Genomic DNA, 26,638 nt, shown 5'->3' on the forward strand with positions numbered 1-26,638 from the left:
CTTTTTATAAATAAATTTTTACGATACGTGTTATTACGAACTTTCAGATACATATAATTTTAAAAAATATACATGTCAATATACTATCAATTATAGGAACTAGCTATTCTTTGATAAATTTTTCTCACTTGCCAATGATACAAATAATGTTTTCGCGTTGATCACGTATTTTTTAAAATTATATATATAGTATCAAATTACAGATTAATGTTTATATTTAAATTCGAAATTGTTGGAGAGTTTGAGATTTGAAATCATGATTTAAATTTAAAATTAATTTTTTTTGTAAATTTATTAAATAAATGTTAATTTGAAATTAAAATTTAAAATCAGTCTCTCAAATCTTATTGACTAAAGTTTAGTAATTATTATTTGAAAAATATTTTTTAAAATTAATTAATTAAACACAAAATACTTCTGATAGAAACACTTTTTCAAAAATAAATTAATTTTAAGAAGGCAAGATCATATCAATCTAGGGAAGATGACTCGAGAGAATGAAAAATTGAGCTTCCCACGTGTTCTGTACAGTTGTTCCCCTTCATCCACGTGCGCCTCCTCCAAACCCTCCCCGTCTCCTTCTTCACTCTATTTGAACAAACATTTCGTATCAGTTCAGTCAAAGCTACATTTTTCTTCAATCGCCATTTTTTGTTAGACGTAGCAATGGTAAAAGCTAAAAGTTTTATTCTTGAATTGGCAAAGGGTTACGATAATGGAACAGCGGGAGTTCCCATCTTTGATTGGTTCAATGGAATGTTGGACGTCTCCGATGATGGGAAACAAGGCATCTTTTATACTCTATGTGCCGCCTACGCCTTTGTCTCCTTTATTGCCCTGGTATACTATTTTTTTTCTCAATTTGCACCACATTTATGATTTATTCTCTACCATCTGGATCTTATTCGATTGACCTTTAATGCAACCTGATGAACTGTTTTTTGTGTTTAATGCCGAATCCCTAATTAAATTCGTTTTAAAATCCTATCTTTTAGTGGAATTCTCCATCTATAATGAGGAGTGTGCTCCTAGCCCTACTTCTTAGGTCTAGGAATTCCTTCTTCAGTTTCGTATGGATGTCTAGTGAAAATTGTACGAAAGAGAATGAATTGTGATAGCCACAACTCTATTCCTGACTCCTCAAAGCCCATAAAGGACTTTTAAGGGAGAAAAAAAAAAGAGGCTCCTATAGGCTATACCATACATTCTGCTTGCTTAGGTCGACTGCACATTACATCGTAGCAGTACCACCAGATGGAGGTGGAAAGCTAGGTTGGGCGCCTTCAATATATAAAATGTTGGTTTTCCTCTTATTTGTTAGTATTAGTGAAGTTGCTTGAGGAATTCTACTAGGAATGAAAATTCCTATTATAGGATCCCTAGTAAAGCTAATTCAATGATGACCGCTTATCTGTGTAAGAATAGGCTAGCTACTCTTTATTGGCAAGCGATATCCTCTACATGTTATCGTGGGTGTTTTACTCTCTTTGAAAGAGATGACTATTCAAACCTTGGATTATTCGGATTCAAGTGCTTTGTTACAATTCTAGTGAAGGAAAAGGAGATTATTTTCTTGTTTGAAAGGGGAATGAAAGTTCAAATTAAGAATAAATCCTTTCCCTCAGCTTTATACATTTTTTCTAAGTTTTTATCTTGGAAATTTTTAAATGGCTTTTCCTAAAATCCCTCCTTATCCAATACACAAAAAGCAAGAAAATTAACTCTTCAGTGCATTTCTTTTTCTAATCATTTCATGGCAACCAAATGGTACCTTCAGGTTGAGACATTGACTTCTTTTAGCAAAGGGGTCATTTGGTTAGCAGATGGAGAAGGCGTGACAGTGATTAATGGTGAGAATATTAGATTAAGACAATGTCTAGTGCATACCATAGGCCTATGTCAGCTTGGTCTTAAATGAGCTTGTGTTCATATTTGCTAAGATAGCCTTATTTGATTCTACCACACTTTTCAATTCAAAGAAACTACTAGATATCGCTCGATTACTCTGCCCCTCAGTTTCCAAAGTGCACATTTCTTTGAAGTTGCATTGCTTCAGCAATAAGAAGCGATACCTTGTTTTACATCGCTCTGTTGCTGTAAGTGATAAATAATAACATAGGGCTGCTCACACTTCTTTTAGATGAGGTGGACATGTTTTGCCGAACCATGGATGCTGGTTGAACCATGTATATTTTGCCTTATGTATTGAATGAGGTAGGGTCAAAACAAAGATTTTACATTTCAGATCAATAATTCATAATCTTATTAAAAAACAATGTAGACACATTTAGTAATAACTACTACAGTTATGGTCTATATGTAGAGCCTTGTGAAGCCTAACACTTGACTGGACCAAAATCCGCAAGATGCAGATTTCATTACACTGAACAATGAATGGAATGTCAATAATAATAATAATTTATATTAAAACCCGTTGGAGTTATCCCAAAAAGTTCATTGCTAAATTGGATTGTTACTATTTTAATGGTCTGGACACTGGTAAAGTAATGATGCCACTGCAGGTTTTTTAACTACTACAGCGAGATTTGAAAAATAATTGAAATGTATCCAAATTTCCATCAGCATTCCAGCTAGCTTGTCTCGATGAGACATATGGCAAATTCTTGGAGTTCAACACCTCAGCATGCTTCCATGTGTTGCATTACAGGTACAACTCATCCGCATCCAATTGCGTCTTTCAGGAATTGGTTGGACAACACAAAAGGTTTTTCACTTGATGAATTTTGTTGTCTGTGGATGTAAGATTTGCTATACTCTCTCAAAATTCTGCTAGAAACTGTTCGTATCAAGTTATTCTAATGCTAACTAGAACCAAATGATTGTTGGCAGTGAGAGCAATTTTATTTGGTGTCTACAGGAGTGTGTTCTATCTGAGACCAAAAGTAAGTCTTTTCTTTCTCTTTACTTGATCAGTCGATTCTTATAGGACAATTTTCAGTTTCTCCGCACAGTATTTTCTTTCTCTTTACTTGACCAGTCAATTCCTATAGGACTATTTCAGTTTCTCTGCATTGCTGGCGAATAATTTGCAAAGTAGACTATTGACTCCTAAATCTTTTAGAATGGACTTTCAAGGGAATTACACTGCAAAAGAAGGAATTTTAACTAATGAACGTCACCTTTTAAGTAGCATTTGTTTAATGTTACGTTGATGAAACAATCATATGCAAATCCTTGTTTAGCATCAACTTATCACCATATCAGGAAACCATGTCAGTTGCTGCCAGCCTGTGAGTTTAATGTATAATGTATAATGTATGGACTTTAGCTTGATATTTTGGCGCTCATTTTTGCATATTCTGCTAGTACTGTCTGTTTGGACCATTGTGTGAGGAATTCCCAGTGCACAAATAGTCAAATCACCCGTTCCTACTACTATCTCCTTTTGTCTGTCCCTCTCCTTATTCCATCACTTTGTGGTTGATATGAACCCATTCTGACCTTAATAGACCAATATTTCCAGACCTTGCTGAATTTGATTGCAGGATACATATTAGGACAGTTTCACTTTTATTTTTTAAATTATAAACATCCCATGCATCAGAACTGGGATTCGAGTTCAATTTCAAATTATCTTTAAAGAACAGGTATTATGGCATTATGATTTGTCTGCTTAGCTAACACCAATCAACATTTAAACAGGCACTTGAGATGATGCTTCTGGATCTCCCTGGTCTTCTGTTCTTCTCTACATATACACTACTAGTTCTGTTTTGGGCTGAAATATTCCATCAGGTAATGCTATTTGGTTCTCAAAGGTCTTTAACGAACTGCTCAAGACAAGATATTTTCAAGGGAATCATGTTGGATTGTTCATCAATTATTTTCCTCGTGGAAGAATCACTAACTATTTTAATTATTTTCATCATTGATCAAGTCTTACTCATTGCTTGTTATTTTTCGCAGGCAAGAAACCTTCCAATTGATGAACTTCGACCTGCATATTATGCAATTAATGCTGTCGTATATCTTATACAGGTAGTTCATCAGAGTTCTATTTACATCATAGAGAAGTATGTCCATGCATAAGCAACGAAAGCCTTTCTGAGTTTCCTCCTATTTATGTAACCATGATATGACTGCAGATATGCATATGGATCTTCATTAGGGTTGGCTCAACTTCGGCTGGTGTCGAAACTGCTAAACTCTTTTTCGCAGGTCAGTGCTCTCTCTCTCTTTCGGCAGGCAATATTACTAGGCCGTTTTAGTCCTACTATCTTAGTTTAAAAATCTGATTTTGTACTTTCTGCAGTTATTTCATTTTGTGCTGCTTTGGGATTTTTCATGTATGGTGGAAGGTAATTGGTGGCCAGTATTGTAAAAGTGACCAGATTCACTTTCCTATATCCATGTTTGATGAAATTGATCCTTTTTTCGTTTCCTTTTTAATCCCTCTTGAGGTTGTTCGCAATGCTTCGGCGCTTTCCTATTGAATCTAGAGGCCGTCAAAAGAAGCTCCATGAGGTTTGTACATGAAATAGCTGCCTTCCTCTTCTTTTAAATCATTCTCTTTCCATGTATACTGCTTCAGTCAGAATCGAGGCTACATTTCATTTTGGTGCTTGTTTTTGCCTCAGAAACAAATGCATCTTTTTGAAGCCTTTGTTGGTATAAAGTGCTCCCATTTATACCCAACCTTATTAATAGTGTCTTCACCAATGAACTACTAGAAATCGAGTTCCTAGCCCCATCCTTTTTGTTTTTTGTTAATAGCGTAGATAATAGGTGCTATAATCTGAATAATCAATAACAAATAAATAGTAGAAAGAAAGGAAGGAAGGTACTATCTTCCAATATAAAGAATACAACTAAAGGATTTACCCTTAAAAAATTGTCTAATCTTTAGTGTAGAGTTATCATGTAATGTACCTATACTTATTAGAGGATATACATGTGGAATAGTCCAAGAATACCGCCTTTATCAAAATATTAAAGAAATAAGGATTTATGATATTAATATCAGTTAATCAATCAATTGTGCCTTAAGTCCAAACTAGTTGGTGGCTAAGTTGCTCGGACTCTCTCCAAAAATATTGTTGCACCCATGTCGGATCCTCTAGAAATGAATTACTTTTGAAGGATCCGACACACACCCGATGACATTTTTGAAGAGTCCGAGCAACATAAGTTGGCGGTTGGGTACATGATCCTGTGTTCTATTTTCTGTCTGTTAGAAAGATTCTGATTGAACTAGTGAGGATCTATTGATGGGGGAGGTTGTTCTTCCTTATCCAAACAAATTTATACATGAAAGGTAACTATTGTTCTTCCTTATCCAAACAAATTTATACATGAAAGGTAACGTCTAAAAAATATTGAGCATTCAATGTGATTTGGTATTATCATAATGGGAAAAGTAATTATTAAGGAAAAACATAATTCCTGCATAATGATATGTGCTCTGCTTTTGGCAGGTTGGTTTCGTGACTGGTATTTGTTGCACTTGTTTCATGATCAGATGTGTTGTGGTAAGTTTCCACTATATCCGGGGTAGGCATGTTCGACCCTAGTTAGCATGATTAAGAATATTCATTTCCTTCTTGCAGGTTGCTATTTCTGCTTTTAATGGGAATGCTGATGTTGATGTCATTGACCATCCAGTTCTCATTCTCTTCTATTACATGGTAATAATTTTAGTTAATTTTGTTACACGATAGCTGGTGAAACATTTATGAGTCTGTTGTCCCATTTTTGAATAGTATGCTTCTGGTTGATCTAATCTTCTATTTATCGATGATCATCTCGTAATTTTCAAGCTCCCTTGAGACTTTTTATAGGCCTAAAAGATCTTTCACAAGCTAATCCATCTGTTATGTATATTTTATGCAGGTGGTGGAGATATTGCCTTCTGTTTTGGTGCTTTATATCCTGCGCAAATTGCCTCCAAAACGTGTATCAGAGCAGTATCATCCTATTCAATAACTCATAGAAGAGCATTCGTGATTTTAGTTAGTGCTTCAGAGTTTTTGTTCGAAGAAGCCTCAACCAAGTCGTGAAAAATATTCACATTTTTCTTTGTTTTTCTTTTATTGTTTTTGGCGTTTGTCTCGAGTGACGAGGAGGAGTTATAGTTTGATTGCAGCACAGTTGTGTAGAAGTCTTGAATTATAAATTATTCAAAGTGCATGTGACATAGAATCAGAATTTGGATAGAATTAGATGTTCGAAGTTTAAAGGGATTCGGAAGTAGTGCCACCTTGGGTTAAATTTTTTGTCTATTTGTTCCTTCTCAAAGTCGGAGGCAATTATTTGATCTTTTTTCCTAAAATATGTGGGGAAGTGGCACATTCTTGGTGTTGTTTGGTACTTCTCCAATTCTATTATGGTGGCACCTGCCCTGATGGTGGTGACATCATGTACCTTCAATCATGGTGGCGGCGTTGTCACCCAAAAAACTATCACCATGAACTCATGTGGCTCCATCTCCATTTCCCGTTGATAGTGTGGTTCCGCCATCGCATATGGCTTTTTCACCAATTCATGTGGCTCCTTCTCCAGTTGATGATGTGGTTTCACCATTGCCTACGACTTTGTTTTGGGCTCCAATTCCAACGATTTTTTGCATCAAGAGGACGATTGCATATTGAATTTGATTACTTCTATTTTTAAACGTAAAATCTCACTATTTAGACAATGCCGTAAAGTCATTTCAATAATTTAAAATAATTACTTTTACAAGGAGTTTACCATTTTTTCTAGGTAAAGTGGGGAACTATTGTATAATCAAATCTTACCGCTCTTTACTGATGTTAAAGAGAATAGGATAAGATGATGTAGTTTTTTCTGTTCATTTAGCTTACTTTATATGATTCCCTCTTTAATAGAAGTTAATTGATGTTAGTTAAATACGTTTAATTAATTATCTAATTAGTTTAATTAGATCTTCATCTCTATTTTACAATTTAATTAGATCTTCATCTCTATTTTACAGTTTAATTACTACTACTAGTTGCTACTGCTTTTTGTAATAGTTTTTCTCGTTCCTTTAATTTGTTAGCAAAACGAAGAAGAGAGAGATACTAGATTATTATGCATAGTTATACACCATTACTTTGCGAGCTTGGTTAATATCAACAGTATTTACAGCTGCATGACTGCATCATATTTTGAACTTCATAATCAAAGACAACCTACAAAGAGCCTAACGTAATGAGCGTAAAAACTTTTAATTGGATAAACAGTAAAACATAATAAAGATCACTAAAGGAAAGTTGTAATAGTAGTAATATCTTTCTGTTTATGTTACATAATAAGGATAATGCATGCAATATATACTCCCTTCATTTCAAAATACTTTTTCAAAAGAAACTTATCTGAAAGCCCTTATGGTTTGCTACTTTTAAATATGATTGTCAGGACTTGGAGTGAAATCAATTCTATTTTCAGCCACGGGAGAATTGAAATCTATAATAATGCTGATTGGGGTGGGTCAGTAGAGGACAAGAGATTAACGTCACAATTTTTTTTTTCCAGAGTTAAATGAAATGAATTTTGACAAATATTTTAAAATATATTTTGTCATCATATTAATATGAGAAAATTTGCAATTTGTAGTACGTTTCGTATAGTTTTTGAATGTCTAAGTTTTAATTTTAAAATATAGAATTAATCTAATCTAATTTAGTTTTGAAATTAGTCAAATTGACTCTTAAAAAGTGAAACTCGACAACTATTTACTTTCATGGCCATTTGATAACACACGTGCTTGTATTAGAGGGTTGGTGAATAATAGAGGAATCAAATTCATAGTTTCTTCTACTTATTTACTGGGTTCGTACGTAATTAAATATTTATATATAATTTAATGGATTTTTAAATACAAATATGAGATTTAAGCAAAAGCTATTGAGTTCATCAATGATTATATAGCTCTGACGTGACGTAATATTTTACCTGAATTTGTAGAAGGATGAGATATATAGGATGAGATTAGAGGTAGGATTATAATTTTGCATCAACTTTGCAACAAGGATTAGGCCAAGTCCATTTGTCTGCTAGATAATCCAACGACACCAAGAATGATAACTCATTTAAGAAGCCTACAATCCAACAACACCAAGAATGACTTTAGCAAATTTACATGATTATTTCCTATGAGTTCCAAAAATGAGGTTTATACCATATTTTTGCGCTTAAAAACTCACATCGAGAAGTTCTTTGAGCGTCATATAAAAGTGGTACAATCCAATTGGGATGATGAGTATCGTAAATTATCAAATATTTTTGCTCGAGGGGATCGTTCATCACCACCTCTCTTGTCCCCATATATATTCGTGAACAAAATGGTACTGCTATGATCATGACTTTGCTACGACAGTTTACACTATACATTATATCCCATCAACTTGCTCACAAATGTTTTACTTATAAGAAGTTGTTCAAAAAGGTTCCTGATTATCACATCGTGAAAGTTTTTGACATGGAACGACTTACCTTATGATGCAGAATTGTGCAAATTATAGTAAACTCCTCCAGAAACAGAGGAGAATCTTTCCACTTGTTTGGCTGAATTTATTGTGCAAATAATAAAATTCCTCCCATGTGATTATTGATTGTTTGTTTGGCGGTTGACGACAAGGAGTTTTAGTTTGACAGTGAATTATAAATTATTCAAATTAAGTGTGACATAGAATCCGAATTTGGGTTAGAAGTAGATATTACAAGTTTAAAGGGATTGGGATTCGGAAGTAGTACCTTAAATTATTTGTCTCTTTTTTTTATATCAACTCATATTTCTTTCCTTCTCACATTCACTGCTAATTATTCTTCTTTTTCTAAAAAGTTTTCAAGTCACAAAGTAATTTATTAGATATTTTTCTGAAACATGTCAAGATCAAGTGGCCATTATTATGCATATTTCTTTTATTGGGTATTTGTATAAGCATCGTTAACGGCGCCACTGCACCCGAACCCAAAACAGAAAATAGCAAGGAGTTGTTTGGTACTTCTTTAATTTTAGTGTGGCCTTGATGGTGGTGGCATCATCATCATCATGTACCTTCAACTGGATGGTGGTGGCGTCGTCACCCAAAAAAACCATCACCACCAACTCACGTGGCTCCATCTCCATCTCCCATTGATAATGCAGTTCCGCCATCGCATATGGCTTCTTCACCAACTCATGCGGCTCCATCCCCAGTTGATGATGTGGTTTCACCACTGCACACGGCTCCGTCTTGGGCCCCGGCTCCAACGACTTCTTGCATCAAGATGGACGATTGTCTATCAGATTTGGTCACTTCAGTTTTCAAGAATAAAATTTCATTATCCACACAATGCTGCAAAGCGATTTCAACAATTTCAGATGATTGCTTTTACGGACGGTTCACACACTCCAAGAGGATATCATTTTTCCTAGCCAAAGTGAGGAACTATTGCAGTCATCATCAAGGCTGAAGCATGATCAAATCTTAGCTATAGAATAGGATAACACAACATTTTCCTTTTTTTTTTTTTTGTCTTTTAGCTTATTTTATATAGGATTTTGTCCCTTAATAGGAGTTAAAAGGGGAAGTAGTTAAATACTTTCACTTAAATTTTTTAGTTAGTTCATCTCTATTTTACAGTTTAATTACTATTCTTTCTGCGCATATTTATTTGTTCATGTTTAACTTGACACAATCTTTTTACGTGTTCGCAATACGATAGACATATTAATCAACTATGCATCCTCGAGTAAAGTTGAGGACAGTTATATGAATCTTTGTGCTACTACTCCTCTCTATTCGACACCAACATCCCAACAACTTAATTAATAGGAAGACTAATTACCATGACATTTTCACACTAGCTATCAACCTGCCACAGTCATATAACCTAGAACAAGACTCTGTCGGCGTTGCCTATTCAGATTTATACCATGCAGATTTGCTGCTTTTTGGTGCAGTTTTGCTGCAATTTTAGTAATTCTGACTTTTTTGTTTATGCAGGTGAATATGAAAATTTCTTTGGGGGATTCAAGAGACTTTACTTTTTATGTATTGAAATACTTGGCTTTAATTCTATTTATATCATATTGAAGAAATGTATATATATTTCATCTTCAGATTGTATATTTCATATACTTGTAGTTACATTTTGCCGATTTTAAACCCCCGAATAATTTATTAGTTCATACGCATTTTCGTGGCTTTGGATAGTGATGGTAGACTAGGGTCATGTTCTCGCTCATGGACGGGGACGAGGGTAAGGAGAGGTAAGTGGGTTAAAGGAGCGTCTAGACTGAGAATAGGTTCTTGGAACATTGGGATGTTAACGGGTAAATCCATAGAACTGGTTAAGATTCTAAAGAAGAGGAAGATTAATATAGCCTGTGTCCAGGAGACAAAATGGGTCGGCTCTAAAGCTAAGGAGGTAGACGGGTATAAGCTTTGGTTTTCTGGTAAATCGAAGTATAGAAATGGGGTAGGCATTTTAATAGACAGTGATTTAAGGGATCAGGTGGTGGAGGTTAGGAGAGTCAATGATAGGATGATGTCGATTAAAATGGTCGTTGAAGGGATCACGTTGAACGTTATTAGTGCTTATGCACCGCAAGCGGGCTTATGCGAGGAGGATAAGAGGCGCTTTTGGGAGGAGTTAGACGAGTTAGTGGGAGGCATACCACCTACTGAGAAGCTTGTCGTGGGAGGGGATTTCAATGGGCACATCGGATCTATTTCGGGAGGGTATGATGATGTGCATGGGGGCTTTGGCTTTGGGGACAGAAATGGAGGAGGAACCGCACTGTTGGATTTCGCAAGAGCTTTCGGATTGGTGATAGCCAACTCGAGTTTCCCAAAGAAGGAGGACCACTTGGTAACCTTTCGTAGTTCAGTGGCTAAAACTCAGATAGATTTTTTACTCCTTAGGAAGGATGATAAAGGTTTGTGCAAAGACTGTAAGGTCATCCCGATCGACAACCTTACAACCCGACATAAGCTCTTAGTGATGGATTTAGGGATAAAGATGACGAGGACGAGGAGGGTCGGGGAAGAACGACCTAGGATCAGATGAGGGAGTTTGACAACGGTTAGCGCCCTTGAGATGGGAGAGAAATTGAAGGATATGGGGGCCTGGGATAGTAGTGGGGATGCGAACGATATGTGGGATAGGACAGCTAGTTATATTAGGGCTGTAGCAAGGGAAGTGCTAGGAGTCTCGACAAGTAGTCGTAGTCGGCATCGAGGGGACTGGTGGTGGAATGGAGAAGTGCAAGGGAAAGTGGAAGCAAAGAAGGTGGCGTATGCTAAGTTGATGGAGAGCAAGGATGAGGTAGAGAAGTGGACGAATGGAGAACTGTATAAGATAGCGAGAAAGGAGGCAAAGTCGGCGGTTGCAACGGCAAAAATGGCAGCTTTTGAACGCCTTTATGCTGAACTGGAAGAGAAAGGTGGGGACAAAAAATTATTCAGGCTAGCCAGGGCCCGGGAGAGAAGGGCACGCGATGTGGATCAAGTGAAGTGCATTAAAGACGAAGACGGAAAAGTATTGGTAGAGGAGACCCTTATCAAACAAAGATGGCAGTCATACTTCCATAAACTTTTGAATGACAAAGGGGACAGAGAAATTGGGTTGGGAGATTTGGAACATACAGGAAGGAGTCACGATTTTGGAGATTGTAGGAGTATTACGGTCGATGAGGTTAAGGATGCTGTTCGTAGGATGCGCTGGGGAAGAGCGACCGGACCTGACGAGATCCCTGGAGAATTTTGGAAGAGTGCGGGCTCGGTAGGTTTGGAATGGCTGACTAAGTTATTTAATGTCATCTTTACGACGGCAACGATGCCCGTAGAATGGAGATCGAGCACTATGATCCCGCTTTACAAAAACAAAGGGGATAGCCAGAGCTGTGACAACTATAGAGGTATTAAGCTTCTAAGCCATACTATGAAAGTGTGGGAAAGAGTGGTAGAGATGAGGGTGAGGAGAGGCGTGTATATTTCAGAGAACCAGTTCGGATTTATGCCGGGACGCTCAACTACAAAAGCCATCCACCTTATGAGGAGACTAATGGAGCAATATAGGGAGAGGAAGAGAGACTTGCATATGGTATTCATTGACTTGGAAAAGGCTTACGATAAAGTCCCACGAGAGTTACTATGGAGATGTTTGGAGGCTAAAGGTGTACCTGTAGCGTACATAAGGGTGATCAAGGACATGTACGAGGGTGCCAAAACCAGGGTAAGGACAGTAGGAGGGGACTCAGAACACTTCCCAGTTATGATGGGGTTGCATCAAGGATCAGCTCTTAGCCCGTTCCTATTTGCCTTGGTGATGGATGGATTGACGCGACAAATTCAAGGTGAGGTGCCATGGTGTATGCTTTTTGCGGACGACATAGTCCTCATCGATGAGACTCGTAGCGGAGTTAACGCTAAGCTGGAAGATTGGAGACGCACCTTGGAGTCTAAGGGGTTTAAGCTGAGTAGGACCAAGACAGAGTACCTAGAGTGCAAGTTCAGTGAGACACTTCAAGAGGTTGACGCGGAAGTTAGGCTCGGGGACCAAGCCATCCAAAAGAGAAGTAGTTTTAAGTACCTTGGTTCTATTATGCAAGACAGCGGAGAGATCGACGAGGATGTCACACACCGTATTGGGGTAGGATGGATGAAATGGAGGCTCGCCTCCGGTGTGTTATGTGACAAGAAGGTGCCACCACAACTTAAGGGCAAGTTCTACAAAGTGATCGTTAGACCAGCTATGTTATATGGGGCGGAGTGTTGGCCAGTTAAGGTCTCCCACGTGCAAAAGATGAAGGTTGCAGAGATGAGAATGTTGAGATGGAGGTGTGGGCATACCAGGAGTGACAGGATTAGAAATGAGGCTATTCGAGAAAAGGTAGGAGTGGCCTCGGTGGAAGACAAGATGCGGGAAACGCGACTGAGATGGTTTGGACATGTGAAAAGGAGAATCCCAGATGCACCAGTGCGGAGATGTGAGAGGTTGGCCATGGATGGTTTCAGAAGAGGTAGGGGTAGGCCGAAGAAATATTGGGGAGAGGTGATCAGACAGGACATGGCGCATTTACGACTTACGGAGGACATGACCCTAGATAGGAGGGTGTGGAGGACACACATTAGGGTAGAAGGCTAGTACATAGTGGTTTTATTCTCCCTTATTCGTAGGCGTATTAACACACTATGATTTCTTGTACTCTGATGTATGTATGTTATTTATGGTATTTATGTTATTATCAAATAATAGTATCTACTGTTTTTTGTGCTTTGATTATACTATTGTTTGGACCGTTTTCGCCATCTACTTATTTACTCTAATATCTTTGTCTGACCTTTTTCTATGCTTTTATTGAGCCGAGGGTCTTTCGGAAACAGTCGTCCTACATTGGTAGGAGTCAGGTCTGCGTACACTCTACCCTCCCCAGACCCCACGATGTGGGATTTCACTGGGTTGTTGTTGTTGTTGTAGAATGTATAGCATATTTGCACCATTGAGACATACAATATTAAAAGCTTTAAAGCCAACTTCTCAACAAATTGAAACAAAACATACATTTACATGTTCATTCATACCTAAATCCATTACATCGCAAAATAAAAAGATATATTTTTCTATACTATGACAATAACATTTGATCGAATTTTAAAAGGTCATTTTTCAATTTCTTGATCTCAATTACTATCTGGATCATTTTTTCCTCTTCTTGTTTCAGATTCTCGATCTAAACTTCTGCTAGATAAATTCTTGAATTTCCCCTCATAAATAATATGCGTTAAAAGTATGATTTGAGAAAATGTCGTCCTTGTGATACACGAAAAGAGAGATCATAATCTGTTTTGATTTTTGCAACATTAAGGGTGCTGTTTATAGATCATCTGACAACAGATGGGAGGCGAGAAGAAAGGAAATAAATATAAGATAACGTGTAACGTTTAATTAAGTTGGGTAAATGAAACTCCTTTTAATTAAGTTGTACGCATGATTGCATTTATTTAATATGAGGTCAAAATTATCACTTAACTTTTGAAGGATAATTTTGTAAATCAACTTTCAAGTATGATCTATGATATGTTGTCCAAAATCAAAGCAGTCCCAACCAAGTTGATGTCAAATAAATTCACAAATTTTAAAATTGTTTTTTGGCGTTTCTCTTAATTTTCAAGGAGTTATAGGTTGATTCCAAGACAGTTTAGGAGTCTTGATTATAAATAATTAAAAGTGCTCCTGACATAGAAATTAGAGTTTGGATAGAAGTAGATATTTGAAGTATAATGGGATTGCGAAGTAGTGCCGCCTAAGGTTAAATTCTTTGGCCAATAATTCTATTCCGAAATTGGATAGAATTAGATGTTCCAAGTTTAAAGGGATTGAGAAGTACCCCTGCTTCTTTTGGCTATATATATCAACTCATATTTGTTCCTTCTCACAATCACCGGTAATTATTCTTTTTTTCTGAAACGGAACCCGAAACAGAAAACACCAAGGAGTTGTTTGGTACTTCTTCAATTCTATGGTGGTGGCGGCGTCATCATGTACCTTCAATCGGATGGTGGTGGCGTCGTCACCCAAAAAAGCCATCACCACCAACTCACGTGGCTCCATCTCCATCTCTTGTTGATAATGTAGTTTCGCCATCACATATGACTTCTTCACCAAATCATGCGGCTCCATCCCGAGTTGATGATGTGGTTTCGCCACCGCACACGGCTCCGTCTTTGGCCCCAACTCCAACAACTTCTTGCATCAAGATGGATGATTGTCTATCAGATTTCACTTTCGTATTTAAGCATAAAATTTTATTATCCATACAATACTGCAAAGTCATTTCAACAATTTCAGATGATTGTTTTTATAGAAGGTTCATGCAATTCAAGAGGGTACCATTTTTCCTAAGCAAAGTCAGGAACTATTGCAGTCATCATTAAGGGTGAATTAAGCTTGATCAAATCTTAGTACACTCGTTACTCTTTTGTATTTTTGGTAATTTAGATTTTAGCTTTGCTTGGTGAAGGTAGTTGGTAATTAGTATTACTTTCTGCTAGTTTTTTCTTACATTCTTTAATTAGTTTAATTGGAACTATATTTTTATTTTACAATTTAATTACTACTTTAATTCTCCATGTTTTACTTATTCGCGATATAGTGGATAAATCAATCAACTATGCCTTGGTCCCAAATAAAATAAATAAAGTTGAGGATCGGTTATATGAATTTTCTGCAACTATTCTTTTCTATTCGACCCCAACATTCCAACATATTAATTAATCAATAAGAAGACTTACAGTCGTATTACACTACATTATAAATGTTCAATTCATCAAAATAATTCAAATCAATCAGAGGCAAAGAAAAAGTATTCAGACTTGATAGCCTGAATGTAGTAACAGATCTAGTGTGACAAAAAAATTACATTCTATTTACCATGCGATATGTCAGCGAAGCCTGAGCGAGCGCGGAGAAGGAAAGGCCAAACACTTCGGCAGGATTGAAGAAGCTGGTTCAAAGCTAGGGTATCAATCGGCTTTCTTTCCATCTTCTTTTCTGCCAGGGGTGTGTCTATTTTCTTTCTCTTAACTCAAAAGTTCTTTTTTTTTTTAGTAAGATAGTAGTGGATCGAGAAAGCTAGTGTCGATTATAAAGTCATAATGGTCTAAACAAAGTAATTTCATCTTTATTTTGGATAAAAATAAATGATTAAATAACTGGAGGGCATGTGGTCTTTGTGGGAATGGCATATATCTTGGTATACTCTTGTGTATTTTTTGTTAACCTTAGTGTCAAAGGCACAGTCCACTTAGTTTTATTATATACTAACAAGTATCTCAATTCTAGCAAGTGCTTTCCTATGCAGCAATCCATCCTCACAAGCTCCTTCACCAAAGAAATCAAAAAGCCATCTGAATCTCTCTACCTTTCAAAATTAGGTCATTTTGAGGTACACACCACACATACACAGTGCACACACAAAAGAAGAAGAAGAAAGAAAAGTAGTACTTAAGTGATTTTATAAAGGCATTTTAAAAATTTGATATTATATAGTAAGAAACTATTTAAAAACTCGACTTAAAAATGTTGTAACTCTATAAATAACAAAGACAGAGTCTTCATTAAACACCAATCTTGAAAGAAAACAATCCTTCATTAGCTGACATTTCCTCACAAGTTATAACTTTTCATCATGGCTGCTCAAAACCATGTCCAAATTACCATTCCTAAAGAAAATCAAGCCTCTGAAGAGGATTTTGACTACTCTCAAAGAGCACAGTGGCTTCGAGCTGCTGTGTTAGGAGCAAATGATGGATTAGTCTCAATTGCATCCTTGATAATGGGGGTCGGAGCTGTCCAAGAAAACGTTAAAACCATGATTCTTACTGGCTTTGCAGGGTTGTTTGCTGGTGCTTGTAGCATGGCTATAGGAGAGTTTGTCTCTGTGTACTCTCAACTAGACATTGAGCGAGCTCAAATGAAGAGAGACAGAGCAACAGGAGGACAGAACCGAGAACATCAACAAGACAAAGAAGGTAACAAGGAACAACTTCCAAATCCATTTCAGGCAGCAGTAGCCTCGAGTATTGCATTTTCATTAGGTGCCATTGTGCCAATTCTTGCTGCTGCATTCATAGCAAATCATAAGGTGAGGCTTGCTGTGATCGTGGCAGCGGTGAGCTTGGCATTGGTAGCATTTGGAGGAATTGGTGCTTTCTTGGGCAGAAGTCCTATGGTGAAATCCTGTGCCAGAGTTTTAATTGGTGGATGGATGGCTATGGCCATTACCTTTGGCCTTACCAAGCTGATTGGCTCTACTGGCTTGGAAATGTGATTGAAACTTTCTGTTCCTGGCCCGTCCCTTGTTCTACTTTAATCTCATCTTATCAAGAAATTTGTACTGCTAGTTGACTAAACCTTCTGTGTAATAATAATGCGAAACATACTCTGAATTTATATTGATCTTCCTACTGATAACATTAGCTATGGAACACAGACTTCATCTATTGACATAATCTAACATTACATTGAAGCTAAACTCATCAAACTACACTTCATTCTCAAATGTAGTTAGAATTGACTATATGAATCTTTCTGGTAGTATTCTGTGCCAATCGTGACTAACGTCCCAGCAAATTCATTAATAAGAGTATCCATCATGATTTGATTATTCTAGCTGTCCACTTATTCGTAGGCGTATTAACGCACTATGATTTCTGGTACTCTGCTGTATGTTATTTATGGTATTTATGTTATTATCCAATAATAATATCTACTGTTTTTTTGTGCTTTGATTATACTATTGTTTGGATCGTTTTCGTTATCTACTTATTTACTCTAATATTCTTGTCTAACCTTGTTCTATACTTTTATTGAGCCGAGGGTCTTTCGGAAACAGCCGTCCTACATTGGTAGGAGTCAGGTCTGCGTACACTCTACCCTCCCCATACCCCACGATGTGGGATTTCACTGGGTTGTTGTTGTTGTTGTTGTTGTTGTAGCTGTCCACTTACCTCAACACACTTGACTATGTTCCTAGAACCTCGCTGGAGTTAAATGTTTCATCAAAGCATATTTCAGAAAGACTATGATACAAAGAGTAGAGCTTATTTCAATAAGAGAATGATACAAAGAAAAAAGGACTAGACAATAGGGAGGCAGGAAATCTGATCGGACTGACCAGTTGATTTCAAGATTGTGTGCATTGAAGATAAAAACTCGATAATTTAGCTTTCCACATAAATCACTTTGAGACAGAAATAATATGCCTATGATCTAAGCATTTAGATCTATTAAAGTATTTCAAATTTTTGGAAGTACATTTCTCCAAAAGCATTGCAGTCACAAACACAGAATAAAAAACTTTCAATTGTGATGTTAATGTTTACTTCTATGAGTGACATGCTAGGAAAATTAGCAATATTCGACACGCTAAACCACTCGATACATACAATAAATGGCAGGTCTCCATTCCTCATATTGCAAATTATTGTTCGTCAGTTTGCTGAGAAATCTGTAATATGTATCATGAGGTTCACTGAAGTACATAAAATACACTGAACTTAAGTTCTGTGCATTGACTGTGTATGGAACTTTTTCATTTTACACTATCAATATATATAAATCAAATCCAAAACACTATGAAAAAAAGAAGACTTTTCTAATGTATGCAACGAGTTACGACCTTCAAGGCTTCAAACCATTTGAGAATTGGAACTCTTTTACATTTCCAAAAGACTTCCACATAGTTCTGTTTGATTGAAGAAACATTGTGAAGATGGTCTTTAGAGAAAATTTCACCTTCATTCCTGATCAGATAAGACAAAAAAGATATAAAAATTAAGAGCTTGTGGCCTTTGTGTGAATGGCACACTTCTTGATATATTCTAATAGTCTACTCTATCTTTTAGAGTCCAAAGCACACAGCACCTAAGTTTATATAATATCTCCCATATCTCTGTTCAAATAAGTGCTTTCCTACACAGCAATGCATCCTCACAAGCTCCTTTTGCAAAGGTAAAAAAACCATCATTTTGAAGTACAAAAATTAAGGTAATCAGGAAATAGGGAATCAGCAAGCAACGTTATCTATCTGTATTATAATGATGTTTATAGTTCTATATCATGATATATTAAGAACGATGTTATGTGATCTCTTTCAAGAACATGTAAAATGTAGTATCCAATACTATCAAAGAGAATAAGGGTTATATCTTATAAGACTTTAATAGAAAGAAGAGAAAACAGATAATACTGAGAAATTCCTTTCAACAGATTACTATCCCAATCTTCTGGGAATTGATTTCACAAAGTAGTAATGTGTAAGGGATGAAAGAGCACTTTTTTTTACAATGTGAAGTGTGGGTGGGTGGGTGGGGTCAGTGAAGAAAGCAATAAATGCTACTAAGCCCTGTGCTCTCCACACTGCACAATATTTAATGGCACAACTGATGGAACAGTTCAATTACTTTTTTAATCATCCTACTCTATAAATAGCGCTGACCGAGTGTTCATACAACTCCATCTCTAAGAAAGAATAGCTTCTATAACTAACAAGTACTTATAACTTCCTCAATGGCTGCTCAAAACCAAGTCCAAATTACCATTCCTAAAGACCATAATGGCCAGAAACAAGCCCCTGAGGAGGATTTTGACTACTCTCAAAGAGCACAGTGGGTTCGAGCTGCTGTTCTAGGAGCCAATGATGGATTAGTCTCAATTGCATCCTTGATGATGGGTGTCGGAGCTGTCCAAAATGACGTAAAGGCCATGATACTTATTGGCTTCGCAGGTCTATTTGCCGGTGCTTGTAGCATGGCCATAGGAGAGTTTGTGTCTGTGTACTCTCAATTAGACATAGAGAGAGCTCAAATGAAGAGAGACAAAGCAACAGGAGGACAGAACCAAGAACGTGAAGAAGGTAACAAGGAACAACTGACAAATCCACTTCAGGCAGCAGTAGCCTCGGCTATTGCATTTTCATTGGGTGCCATTGTTCCAATTCTTGCTGCTGCATTTATAGCAAACCATAAAGTGAGGCTGGCTGTAATTGTGGCTGCGGTGAGCTTGGCATTGTTAGCATTTGGAGGTATTGGTGCTTTCTTGGGCAGAAGTCCTATGGTGAAATCTTGTGCCAGAGCTTTAATTGGTGGATGGATGGCTATGGCCATTACCTTTGGCCTTACCAAGCAGATTGGTTCTACTACTGGCATGGAGTTGTGACTGGACCTTTATCTAGTTCAGAAGCAGCTGCTTAAGAAATCGTTGTTGTATCATGCATGTCCAATTAAATTTTCTTTTCTGTAATCCATTTTACTACGGTAAAGATTAGCTATAACAAACAATGTTTTACTTCGTTAGATATGCTAGGCATCATCAACTGTGATAAAATAATGTTTCGTCAAAGGGCTGATCAATAAACAAGAACAGCTCCTCAATTCCAAATATGTTGGGGTAAGGCTATATCAGATCTTCTAAAAACATTCTTCTCTATTCAGGCCCGACTTCCCAATGAACCATTAACTAGAGGACTCAATTTGACTAATTTTACACTGGTCATTAACTAAAGGCAACCCTTCTTTTTCTGGACTTAAGATAGGGACATACTCTGCAGTATGGATGGAGTTAACACTTCATCATATTAATTCACGACAATTAAGAGAAGAAAAGAAAGGATAATCAGCCTTGGCCAGTTTCAAGATTGTGCACAACAGCAAATTGAAGGTAAAAGCTTGTTAGCTTTCCACATAAATCAAATTTGAGACAAATAATACGCCAAGTATTTAAACGCTTGAAATCTGTACTAGTCTTTCATACATTTAGAAGTATATTTTTTCCCTAATCAAGACAGCCCCAAATATAGCCTGACAGATCTTTTGAGTGGAGATCTTTTACTTGATTACTTCTATGTGTGACAAGCTAGGAAGATTAGCTACTATCCGACCAAGACTTGTTTGCTAAACCCCTCAAGACATACAACGATGGCAAGACCCGATTCCTTGTATTGCAATGGCTTTGCCTTCTTATGCCCCATACTCCTACTTAGACTGTAACTAGCTAGCAATTTTTCTATCGTCTTTATGATGAGAAATCTGTTATATCATGTGGTTCATTGAACACGTGAATTTAAGTTCCGTGCATTGAAGTTGTATCAAAAATTTATTCTATCTACCATCTCTTATTATCAAGTCTGATATGGTAAATTTGAATATAGAATAATAACTTGTTATAATTAGTTCAATTGCACTGATAGTGTAAAATTACTTATGTTGTCACAATGTGTAATTTAAATCGAAAACACAATGCTACAGACTTTTCTCTTGTATGAAATGAGTTTCGAACTTCAACCATGTGAAAATTGGAACTTTCTGTTTTTACATTTCTCTGACTTCCACATATCTTAATCGTCCAATTTTGACATGGTCTAAAAACCTATCAGACTTGGGACAAATATCTGTTTGATGAAAAAATGGTGCAGAAACATCATGAAGATGGTATTAGTTAGTGGATTTAGAGTTTATGGTTTAAAGATAGTAACTTCCACTTCATTGTGGATCAGAAAAGATATAAAAATTGAGAGCTTGTGGCCTTTCTGTGAATGGCACACTTCTTGGTATACTCTAGTATTTTTCTTTAACCTCTAGTGTCGAAAGCACTCTGCACCCAAAATTATAAAAATGCAACAAAATATAATCCCATATCTCTGTTCAATTAAGTGCATTCCTATACAGCAATGTGTCCTCATTAGGTCATTTGAAGTAAACACAGAAAACAAAAAGAAGCAGTAGTCGGCTAATCCTCTTGAAATCTATCATTTTTAAAGGCATTTTGAATCTATGAGACATGAATTTTGGATTCTTGTTGACAGATTTCACTTTTTTCTGATTAAACGAAAGCAAGAGACTTCATAAAACAGGCAATCAGCAAGCAAAGTTATCAGTATCATGTTGAAGTTTATACTTCCGTTTAATCACATATAAGAATGATGGTATGTGATTTCTTTCAAGAACGTGCAGAATCTAATAAGCAATACCATTAAGAGAAAAGGGGAAACAACATAAAAAAGAATTTGATTGACTGACTGCTGCACATCTGTTATATGAAGTAGGTGTTCTCTTAGTGGATAAATTTGGTCCAAAGTAAGAAACTTTCTTAAAACTCTTCATTAAAAAAATGAAGAGCTTGTGGCCTTTCTATGCATGGCACACTCCCTGGAATACTATAATCTTTGCCTTGTCAGCCTTAGTGTGGAGAGCACACTCCACCTGATTTTTATATACCAAAGAAAGTATGTCCCGTATCTCTAGAGATTCATGCATGCAAGTGCTTTCCTATACATCATTCCATATTCACAGCCAAACCTTTAGGAATTCTCACTGGAAATGAGATTTTACCAGAAAGACTGCGAATCAAATGCAAATATGAAATTGTAGATTCATTTTGCAAAGTTAAGAGTTTGTTAATAAGTAAATGCAAGGTTTTAGAAAGTACACAATCAGAAAAAAGAGATCAAATGCAAACTGACTTGTCCTCACCACACTACTATTATTTTATGGCACCACTTTCTGCTCAGGCTGATTATTTATTAGTCATCCTGCTCCCTATATATAACCATCAGAGGGAGGATTGGAACTTCAAAAACAAGAAGTCCTAAACAACAAATCATCTTTTTTCAAAAAAATTCCTTAAAACTTTTCTTCATGGCTGCTCAAAACCATGTTCAACTCACTGTCATTAAAGAAAATGATAACCAGAACCGAAACCAAGTACCTGAAGAAGACTCTGACTACTCCCAAAGGGCACAATGGCTTCGAGCTGCTACATTAGGAGCCACTGATGGATTAGTTACAACTGCATCTTTGATGATGGGTGTTGGAGCTGTCAAGAAAGACGTTGACGCCATGATACTAGTCGGCTTTGCAGCATTGTTTGCTGGTGCTTGTAGCATGGCCATAGGAGAGTTTGTTTCTGTGTACTCTCAACTAGATATAGAGTTAGCCCAAATTAAGAGAGACACCAAAACAATAGGACAGAATCAAGAACATCAAGAAGAAGAAGACAAGGAGGGACTCCCAAATCCATTTCTAGCAGCTGTAGCTTCAGCTGTTGCATTTTCATTGGGAGGCATAATACCAATTCTTGCTGCTGGATTTATATCTAACCATAAGGTGAGGATGGGTGTCGTGGTGGTGGCAGTCAGCTTGGCATTGTTTATATTTGGAGGGGTTGGTGCTGTTCTTGGGAAAAGTCCTGCAGTGAGGTCTTGTGCCAGAGTTTTAATTGGTGGATGGATGGCTATGGCCATTACCTTCGGACTTACCAAACTGATCGGCTCTGCTGGAATGGAGATGTGACTGGAACGTTATGTTCCTGTGTCTCTATTCCCAGTCCAGAATCATCTTTTTTTAACACATGTCTGTTGTGTTCCTTACTTAATTTCCAGGATAAGATTAGAATAAATGGAAGTTATCTCTTTCTGTAATGGTTCTGTTGTGAATGAATGATAGTGACGCGTTTTCTGAAATTTATATACTTGTAATCTTTGCTTCTTCAATATGTTTGGCATCATCAAATCTTTATTGAACTCTTTGGTAACAAACTTTTGCAGTCCAAGGTGAAGTAACATATTACTAATGTAGAGTTTTTATCAAGTTTGAACCATGGCACTTGTTACTAGATGAGGCATTATCAACACCTGTCATAATCTAACAATTCTATCTTAAAAAAATTGTAAGTATTTACAAATTTGAAAGTACCCTACTCCAGAAGCCTCAAAATCCCAAACATTGTCGATGAGGAATGTATTGAGGGTGCAAGCTACGCAAATTGGCAAGCACCAAGCTGTTTAACTGGAAACCCTATTCCTCTTATAACGTTGCAATTCAGGTTCTGTATTACTCTTTTGGCTCCTAGACTGTCCTCAAACATCCTATTTTGTAAGACCTGCTTCGATTCAAATGTTTAAATTCTCAAAACAATCCTACTTTATAAGTAACGTCCATAAATCTCAGTAGTTAAATCTTGAATCAGCCTGAGAGGTTGATAAAAATCTCAGTCAAATAGAAGAAATGGTGTTAAAACACTATGTGATCTTCTAGTGGATTATAAAGATTTTTGGCCTCAATGAGTTGACTCTTTTTCTTCCTTCTGAATTCTTCAGTGTCATTAGGTGGATGGAACACTTGCTGGAATATTTTAATGTTTCACTTTCTTAGGAGAGCACACTCCACACTATAATAAATAAGAAAGTATAATATATGATTCATATCATAGCAAGTGACTTCCTATACAGAAATCCTTACATTGTTTGGTCCAAAGTGGCTTTATTAAAACTCTGGAATTAAGAAATCGAAGAGCTTGTGGCCTTTATGTGATGGCACACTCCCTGGAATACTATAATTTTTGCCTTCTCACTTCTCAGGCCTTAGTATAATATGTGGAGAGCACACTCCACCCTATTTTTATATACCAAAGAAAGTATGTCCATTATCTCTCCATTCATGCAAAGTGCTTTCCTATATGGCATTCCATTTTCACAAGCCTCTCATGTATCTATTTCATAATTTGTAACAGAGTTATGGCCTCTATCTCTCAAATATTATGTTTTGGTGCTCGAAAGATAACCATCATATGAAAGTATTTGTATCAATTATACAGGTAATTTGCAAGATAGTGATCCTAAAAAGCTCATCCTTTCAGAACTGTCACTAGATATAAAGTTTCACCAGAAGATAAGGACCAGAAGAAAAGAAGATATGAAATTGCAAATTCATTTTGCAAGGTTGGAGGTGCTAATAAAAAAAGCAAAAGGTTTTAGCAAAGCATGCAATCAGCAAAAAGAGATGAAATACAAAATTAAAGCCTTGTGCTCACCACACTACAATTTTTTTAATGGCACCACTTTCTTCTCAGGCTGATGAATACTTAAGTCATCCTGCCCTTTATATACCATCAGAGGGAAGATTGAATCTTCATAAACAAGAATTCCTTCAATTTCTCAAAACATTTCCTTAGAATTCTTCATGGCTGCTCAAAACCATATCCAAATTACCATCCCTAAAGAACAGGACAACCAGAACCAAGCCCCTGAAGAGGATTTTGACTACCCCCAAAAGGCACAATGGCTTCGAGCTGCTGTGTTAGGAGCCAATGATGGATTGGTTTCAACTGCGTGTTTGATGATGGGTGTTGGCGCTGTTCAAAAGGATGTCAACGCCATGATCCTTACCGGCTTTGCATGGTTGTTTGTAGGTGCTTGTAGCATGGCCATAGAAGAGTTTTTGTCTGTGTACTCTCATGTAGAGAAAGAAGAAGATGAAGGACTAGCAAGTCCATTTCTGGCAGCCATAGCCTCAGCTGTTGCATTCTCATTGGGGGGCATAATACCAATTCTTGCTGCTGGATTCTTATCTAACGATAAGCTGAGGCTAGTTGTGATTGTGGTTGCAGTGATCTTGGGCATTATTAGCATTTGGATGAATTGGTGCTTTTTTGGGCAGCAGTCCTATGGTGAAATCTTGTGCAAGAGTTTTAATTGGTGGATGGATGGCTATGGCCATTACCTTTTGGCTGACCAAACCGATAGGCTCTACTGGCGTGGGGATGTGTTAGGAAATTTTTATTCCTGCCCCTTTACCTAGTTCAGAATCATCTTATGTTGCGTAGTTGAGTAAATTTATAATCAATCTGAATAGCAAATTAAAAGGAGAGGGACAAGGTTTTCGTACATACCAAATTACATTTCTTCCATCAAATTATCTTCTCTCTTTTTTGGTTTGGTCAGTTTCATCATATGGCAAACAGAAGTTTCAGTTTGGTTGGTTCAGTCATATGGAAGACAGAAGCTATTCTAACTCAGTACGTCATAAATATACCTTAGATTGAACTAGCATTCATATATACAACCCCAATTTTGTCAGCTCCTGTGCTTTTTATTTTCAGATCCTATTGGCCAACACTCTCTTTGTTCAAGACCTTTTTCTTATTGCCATTCGAATATGATAACTAGAGAACGGGGATAGGCAAAATATAAAATGCCAAGACCGCTCTTCTTTGTGCAAGAATAACACCTCGAAACTATCTTAGAACTATTTTTACGCATAAAATATTTTATATTTTATCAGGGAAAACGATAAAAACTGTTTCACCAAGCTATCATTTTCAGACTCGCGCTTTAGAATTACACAAATTGCACGTATATTTCAATAGCTTAAAAACACAAAAACAAACAAGAAACAGACACAAAAATAGAACTGCTCTGCTTGGAATATTAAGTTTAACAAGAAAATAAACCAAGTGATTCCAACATCTGATTCAAAATTGCAACAGCCATCTGGTCCAAGATGGCAGGAACCTAAGTGAGGCTTGAACTGGTGGGAGCACCACCAACATGGAATGAACAAGATAGACTCAAAAAAGGTAAGTAAGAACATAAGTATACTAAAGAGAAGTGATGTACTACTATTAACAGTATTCAGCAGGGAGAATTATTGGAGGGAGAGGAGAGAAAGAGGTGACAAGGACAATAACATAGAAAGTAAAGAAGGTCCAGTACCCCTACAGTTGCCACACTCAGGGGTTCCTTGGAGTAGCAATAAGGAGTTCTCTGCTGCTTGCATCTTCAAAAAAAATAAATAACTTTGGTGCACTACATTTTTAATCAGAGTTAAAAAAATGGATGTCGGGTCAAATTTATATTACATAAAGATGGATGATTTCTTTCATGATTTTGGATTCAAGAAAATAGGTCATCATCATCTTCATTCTTGTATCTTTCTGCTGTATGTACACACATTTTGGTTAGTGATGTCTCATTGAATGCTGCAAAGTACTTGAATAGTATTCATGGATTTAAAGTGCAACATTATTAGGACAGACATGGGGAAGGGAACAAAGGAAGTCCAATTAAGAAGATCTCGGATGGAAAGCAAATCTTGATTGTGGAGAAGTTCAGAACTTTGCTAGGACTGAGGAGGTTCAGCCCAAGAAATGGTGGTTTTGCATATTTTTCAGTACCACCTTCTCCATCACCATCAAATGCCCCAGAAGCTCCAGCTCCTTCTCCGGCTCCACCAATTCATCAACACTCCCATCACCATCCCTTTATCCCAGCGGCCCACAGGGTAAGGAAGAAAAGAAGAGGATGTACTACACATTCCAATTAGATATGAATACCTGCTGGCCCAGGTATTTG

General features: G+C 36.9%; 5 protein-coding genes across 5 annotated transcripts; all 5 read left to right on the top strand.

Annotated features, from left to right (window-relative positions):
* The first annotated feature begins 496 nt into the window (after positions 1–496).
* LOC129885761 (tobamovirus multiplication protein 1-like) lies at positions 497–6,228 on the top strand. Its single transcript, XM_055960165.1, has 11 exons — positions 497–840; positions 2,669–2,759; positions 2,851–2,903; positions 3,664–3,756; positions 3,928–3,999; positions 4,107–4,179; positions 4,274–4,319; positions 4,422–4,485; positions 5,436–5,489; positions 5,568–5,645; positions 5,851–6,228. The coding sequence occupies exons 1-11, from the start codon at positions 667–669 to the stop codon at positions 5,941–5,943; spliced, it is 891 nt and encodes a 296-aa protein (XP_055816140.1). The 5' UTR covers positions 497–666; the 3' UTR covers positions 5,944–6,228.
* A 9,861-nt stretch (positions 6,229–16,089) lies between these two features.
* Positions 16,090–16,879, top strand: LOC129884577 (vacuolar iron transporter homolog 4-like). The gene has a single exon (XM_055958864.1). The coding sequence runs from the start codon at positions 16,139–16,141 to the stop codon at positions 16,778–16,780; it is 642 nt and encodes a 213-aa protein (XP_055814839.1). The 5' UTR covers positions 16,090–16,138; the 3' UTR covers positions 16,781–16,879.
* Positions 16,880–18,871: 1,992 nt separating this feature from the next.
* On the top strand, positions 18,872–19,687 carry LOC129884578 (vacuolar iron transporter homolog 4-like). The gene has a single exon (XM_055958865.1). It carries the CDS (start codon positions 19,021–19,023, stop codon positions 19,666–19,668), a length of 648 nt encoding a protein of 215 aa, XP_055814840.1. The 5' UTR covers positions 18,872–19,020; the 3' UTR covers positions 19,669–19,687.
* A 2,408-nt stretch (positions 19,688–22,095) lies between these two features.
* Positions 22,096–22,965, top strand: LOC129884579 (vacuolar iron transporter homolog 4-like). Its single transcript, XM_055958866.1, has one exon. It carries the CDS (start codon positions 22,146–22,148, stop codon positions 22,797–22,799), a length of 654 nt encoding a protein of 217 aa, XP_055814841.1. The 5' UTR covers positions 22,096–22,145; the 3' UTR covers positions 22,800–22,965.
* A 1,502-nt stretch (positions 22,966–24,467) lies between these two features.
* Positions 24,468–25,056, top strand: LOC129888006 (vacuolar iron transporter homolog 4-like). Its single transcript, XM_055963263.1, is given in 2 exon segments — positions 24,468–24,896; positions 24,898–25,056. Coding segments are annotated over 2 exon segments (588 nt in total).
* Positions 25,057–26,638: the final 1,582 nt, after the last annotated feature.

The sequence above is a fragment of the Solanum dulcamara genome, chromosome 4 (genome assembly GCF_947179165.1).
Source record: "Solanum dulcamara chromosome 4, daSolDulc1.2, whole genome shotgun sequence".
In the NCBI taxonomy this organism is placed as follows: Eukaryota; Viridiplantae; Streptophyta; class Magnoliopsida; order Solanales; family Solanaceae; genus Solanum; species Solanum dulcamara.